This window comes from Hemicordylus capensis, chromosome 15 (assembly GCF_027244095.1).
Source record: "Hemicordylus capensis ecotype Gifberg chromosome 15, rHemCap1.1.pri, whole genome shotgun sequence".
NCBI lineage: Eukaryota > Metazoa > Chordata > Lepidosauria > Squamata > Cordylidae > Hemicordylus > Hemicordylus capensis.
Genome location: NC_069671.1, coordinates 12,377,040 through 12,383,172, shown reverse-complemented (window position 1 = coordinate 12,383,172; position 6,133 = coordinate 12,377,040). Strand labels below are relative to the sequence as shown.

At 44.4% G+C, this 6,133-nt stretch overlaps 1 protein-coding gene across 20 annotated transcripts in view; it reads right to left on the bottom strand.

Annotated features, from left to right (window-relative positions):
• Positions 1–580: 580 nt before the first annotated feature.
• The window catches only part of NCOR2 (nuclear receptor corepressor 2), a 318,459-nt gene continuing 312,906 nt past the window's right edge, over positions 581–6,133 (bottom strand). For all 20 annotated transcript variants that reach the window (XM_053279156.1, XM_053279146.1, XM_053279155.1 and 17 more), the window contains one exon: positions 581–6,019. In XM_053279156.1, coding sequence (XP_053135131.1) covers positions 5,841–6,019 — 179 coding nt within the window. In that variant the 3' untranslated portion in view covers positions 581–5,840. The remainder of the gene's footprint in view (positions 6,020–6,133) is intronic.

The window sequence follows — 6,133 nt, the reverse complement described above, 5'->3', positions numbered from 1 at the left end:
TCTGCCCAGGCCATGAAAGATCCAAGGAGCAGGGCTACAAAACGAAGGAAAGGAACCGAGGGAGGTTTAAAACACAGGATCTAACTCAAGTGACAGGGTCAGTGCTGGAAACTGTCGAAGGAGGACTCAAATTGTGAGCATAGGAAGCACTGCTGGAGGCTGTGTTGCATTCACTGTAAGGACGACAGCCCAGTCGCCTCCCTATCCCATATCTGGAATCTGAAAGCAGCTTTTTCAGGTCAGAGAGTGTGAGTGATTTTCAAGGAGGTCTGGGCTGTTCATCTGCTATTTAGAGAAAAGACCCTCTGCCCCAGACCAACCATGAGTGCTGCAGAGGTTTGGACACCCATGTGCGGCACACACCACTCTCCCAAACAGATGGGACCAGAAAAGCAGACCCCCCCCCGTCACCTTCTTTCCTCCATGTCCAAACTGTATATGGGCCTGTTGTCCTGCTCTGGAGATGGTGTGGCGCCTGCAACTATGGTGCCTCCAGTGCCAGGGCTGTCCCAAGAGCACCCTATCCTGTCTCCTTCAAGAGCCACTTTCCACATCACAGACAAGAACCAGAAGACAGCTGTTTTGCTGGCAAGAAGCTTTCCCCTCTTTTTTTTTTTATTTAAACAGTAAGGCAGTGCACAGACACTGCAAACCCACAAACACTTGCTTAAGTGGGCATGTAGAGCAAAAAGAACAAAAACCCCCCCAACCAAAACAGTGAACAAAAACTTCACTTTCAGTAGAACCAAAAAAAAACCAAAAAAAAAAAAACCCAACCTTCAGAGCAAGCTGCATAAATATTTACAACTCAAGCAGTTTCTATGTACAGTCCGTTCTATCATACAACTTGCTTTGAAACAACTATGCACAATTTGGTTGTACAAAATATAGAGATTTCCCCCCGCCCCTTGTACAGTTCAAACAATAAAATTGTCCTTTTATCTTTTTTGTTTTGTTTTTATGTGTTTGTACAAATTACAAAGTTGGTAACACATCAAACTTTAATAGTTTTAACACAACTTTCTTTTTCTTCTTGATTGCACAATTAATAATAAAAAAATCATAGCAGGTAGCACAAAAGAGATCTATATGTCACTAAAACCGACACAAATTCTGCAGACAAGTTGTGTATGAAGGATGGCTTTCCTTTGAAGCTTACGCACAGTGCTCGGTGCTCACTTTGATGTAGAGCTAACAGTCAGTGGGGAGAATGCTCGTCTGCATTTGGTTGAACCGTAGGGAGTTAGGTTTTACCGAGATCTGGCTTGTATGTGTGCATGCATGCACGCACGCACACAGATATGTGCCAGGCCACTGATTCAGGCACAAAGAAAAGATAGGTGTGTGTATGTACCTGTTATACATGCACACGCAAATGGAGTATTATGTATACACAGAACCCAAGAGTATATATAAATATATATACACACATACGCACATGTACAGAGAATGTACAGCTTCTGGTGATGTGGGAATAACCTTTTGGAAAGGAGGGGGCTATTCCTGAATCCCTTTGTGGAATGTACAGACAACCTCAACTCACAAGCAGTGGCAAGAAATGCTGTCTGAGTTGCTTTCCAAATTGTCAACACAGGAAAGGCAAAGTGAAGCGGCACAAGTTCAACATGGTCTAAGGAACGGTAAAATAACCTTGTCAGCTGGGAGCAAATCCTGTTGGATCAGTGCAAACCATTCACAGTACTGCTATTGACAAGATAATGATTTATGGGTGAGAAGTCTACAAAAAGAGAGAGATAGAGAGATTTTGGAAATCAAGCTGAGAACTTTGACCAGTGGAACTAACGTACGAGAGAATTTGGGCCTATGTGATATGTTTCCTACATGGAGATAATCTGAAAAGTAAGCACACCATCATATATGGAGTGCAAAACGGTCATGGCTATCACGCTTGTTGGCATCCCAGTCTGTACACTTGTGGCCAAATAAAGTCTCTTGCAGCACTCATCTGCACTACACAGATTATCTATACATAGGTAAAAATATTGCATATTTTAAATTCAGTGGCATTGTGCAAGCTGTGGAGAATTGTATTCTGGTATCTAGGAACTGAACAGCAGAGGCCAGTATGCAGATGCAGTGGCAGTGACCAAGCTGTGGGGTAACTATAACATTGCCAATGTTTATTTGAAATGGTGATAGACAAAATGACGAAGCCAATGTGCTCCAAAGAGAATCTTTGCTACTGTTTTATTTCTGGTCTTGCAAGGGAAAACCCGCTCAGATTTCCCATGATTGGACTATAAACTAGGCTGATTGTGTAAGAGTGATTGATTGATTTGGCCTACTTGGAGAGAGCTTTTTTTTGAGCTTAAGAGCAACCAGTTGGCTACCTGGAAGAACCACTGAAAGATGGTTGAAGTCCATTGTTATTAATGGGACACTACTGATGTCCCATTAATACCACCAAACCTCCACTGGTACCCCATGTATATGTGCATCTTTTGGCCAATCTTATCCATTTGTTTTCTCTTTTTATTTAAACCTCTGGGAATGCTTTTAGCAGAAAAGTGACTAATAGATGTTCTAGCAAAATAGAAGTAGCCACATTTGCCTATAACATGCTTACAAGAATGGCAGTAACACACGTTTTGTCAACACATGCAGTCTAGCAAGAGGAGACCTGAAGTGTTGCCATCTTGGTGGATGCTGTTTAATCATAGCACTGTGTTACAAATGCTAGTTAGCTGTAGTGAAAACCTCAGGCCTGCTCCAGTGGGAAAATGCTCATGATTCCATGGAGAAAAGGAAAGGGACTCTTAAGATACTGCTTGCCTGAGATGAGACTAGAAGGACTTAATGAGGAGAGCAGAAAGCTAGCTGGGATTTTCTCTCACCCAACAGCTACTTCTTTCCAATCACTGCCCCTATCCATGTAGACATGGTGCAGCACACAGAAGTGGGGGCAGTAATCATGTGATGCTGAGGAACTGCATTTTCCTGCCCAGGAAGAACACACAATCTCCTGAAGCACACGCAGGAGGAGAAACAGGCTATTAGATTAGCCAGTGGACCTGTTGATGGCCTAATGACATTAAATGGGCAAGCTCAGAATAAAACAGGCAGACTCAAGAAACTTTCTATCCACTTTCTGCTGCACAGAAAATACTTGCTTGCATTTTTTAATTTTTGCTTTGACACTGAATTTAAATTGTATCTTCAAAAGGAAGAATTGGAGTGGCTTTTTGAAAGGGCAGATGTGTCTTAAAGTGAGCTCAGCACAGTCTCTTCTGACTGACAGTAGAGATAAGGGTTAGTGCAGAAACCTTCTAGATCTCCATTTTGAGTCTTTGGTGTCAGTCTCTTCCACTTGCTAAAGCTCTCAAAGTAACCAAGAACCAGTCACCCCATTTCACATTGCGGTTTTTGGAATCTATCTAAGCAAGATGGACATTCTAGAAAGCTTTCCAAAAGTTTCTAATGTAGATGGAAACAGTAATGTTAGCTAGCCTATTAACAACTGTGTGCACATGCGCGCGCGCACACACACACACACACACGTAACCACATCTGATTTTTCCTCTCCTTCTGCAAACACAGATCCACCTCTCGTTTCCCTTAAAGGGGGTGGGGAGGGCTTCCTTTCAAAAGGGGAAAGAGCATTTGGAAAGGTACATTACTATGGAACTCCTGCTCTTCCCCTGCAGTTCTGCCTTTTAATCTGGTCAACTTCTTTACATTTTGCATGCTGTTAGATCTTCCCAGGCTCAGCTTAGACTAAGGCTTCATGGTTTGTAGTTGCCAGGCCTCTGGAGGGCAGGCCAGGAAGTGGCCCTCCGACAGAATTCACTGCAACTTCACAGGGGCAAGTTTTTAGGATCAGAGACCTGCAGCACAAGGATGGAGAAGGGATGGATTCTCTCAGCAGATGTCCTCACAAGAACCCCACCCCCTTCAGTCATTCAAACACAAAAGCTTTAATGCCTGGGAAGTTTAACATTACCAAGTGTGTGTGTGCTCAAAGTCCTGCAACAAAAGACACAACTGTTCCGACATAAAAACTGGCTGATGTGCAAGAGAGGATGGGAAGAAAAAACAAGAAACCAGGTTTTCCTTAAACAATACAGCACTGTGATATTATCATTTTCTAGATGCTGCGTCAAATTATTCGGCTACTAAAAACATGGCTGTTGTCTATTCCAGCTGAGAAACCACTGTCCAGATATTTCCCCCTCTAGTATGCACGATGGAAAACATTTAATACTATTTTATAGCCAACCTTCTATGTTCCAGCATGGTGGGAAAAGTTTGTGGCGGAGAAAGAAAATCTGAAATGCTATTTGAATGTTATCCATGCTCATGTGGTTAAAGAATTTAACAGCATCATGGAGGGGGGTGGGGTGGGGGGAACAATCACCACCTACAAATATAGAAAATAGAGTATTGTGGATGGGTCTGAAAAACAGACGTTTAAACTTTCCTGCAAGTGTCTTGGCCTCTCTCACTCCTCCCAAAAGAGATGTTCATGTCAAAAGTATTCATGTCACCTCCACACTGGAGTGTTACTATAAGGGCCCTGCAGTTGTGACTATATTTTTTAATATATATATATATATATATATAAATATATTATATATATACTTTTTTTTTCTTTTTAAAAAACTAAGTTAATACATTCTACTGAATTACAGAACCATTTCTGTTGGAACACTGTAACCTCTTGAAATTTCCATACAATGGACAAACCAATCAAAAAGCTCACACGCAACACAGAATCCTTTTTGTACAGGAGCGGAGACAGAAAAGCAGCATATAACACTGTTTCAAAGTCCTTCCTTGCGCAAAACATCTGGCGTCATTTGCCAAAGGTATCAAAAATATACCCTGTAGACCATATACATACACAATGCCGTTTCAAGAAACAATGTCCTTAAAACAGCTGCCTCCCACACTACCCCATCCATCCATAGCCAACACGCTACAAATAGGGGAATTCTTCCCAATTGCAATTCCAACCCAGAATTCCTTTCTCCAAAGGAATTTTTTTTTTTTTTGGCCTCCAATCCCACAGCTCCTCCCTGCCGCCAAAGCATCCCTGCCTGACACTTATTTGGTGGAAGTTCAGCTAGACAGGCAGGCCCTCTTCATTTCTATGGATGCACGTAAGGAAGAGAACCACCTTAACTAGCCGTGGGAAGCAGGAGAACCCATCTCATCCACTCTTGTTCATTCCCCACTCCCTGTGCCCAACATGCAATTCCATGGTGCAGCTCTCACGACAAGAACAGAGGAGGGAAGGAAGGGGGGCCACTGAATGAATCCTATTTCAAGTACTGGATAATAACAGGCCACAACAGTACGCCCAGGAAGGCTGCGTCACGTAGGTGAGTGTGTGCAAGCAGAACGCCCCGCCTTCTCCCCATGGACTTCCTCTCTCTCATGCATCTGGTCTGGATGACAAAATTGGTGCAGCAGATGGAATCCCCTGAGTATTAAGAACCGAGATCCAGTGACTGGGGCAACCCCTCAGGGAGCCTTGGGGTCTGACCTGCCCTCCCGGGTTTACTCGGCACAATCCTTTTGCCAGACCAGCTCAAGGTGTCAGCACTAGGACTGGGAGAGAGGATTGGGATGGGTTCGATTTGCATTTTGTGTGTGTTTTAAAGGCTTTAGATTGAAGAGGATTTCAACTCCCCTCGCTTGCCCCTTCCAGATGAGACACAACGTTATCAGCTGACTGGACCAGCAAGCAGTGCCTGCGTTTGGCCTAGACCAGCCACGGCCTGTGGCAGCCGGAGCCCCCCACGCCCTGGCTAGCTCGACAGCCGCCCGGTCGATCTGTTCATTGTCGTTGGGTTTTCCCGTCTGGCATCCTCTCCCTTTCATTCACTGTCCGAAAGGGTCTCGTACTGCGAGACGAGCAGTGGTTTGGGCTCCTCTTCCCACCCGTGGTGCTGGCTGTTGGAGTTGCCCTGCGGAATGGAGGCGGGCGGTGGAGGAGCAGTCACTATGCCGGTCGGAAGCCTGATGGTGAGTGGGTTGTATGGAAACGGCGTCGAACCTGTAGCGGGACAAGAAAACCCCAAATGCACATTTTGAGAGCTTGCCAACTGCATGTTACCACTTCAGCAGATGTCAAATGCTTTTGTGTGTGTGTGGAAGCCGCGCATGGAAA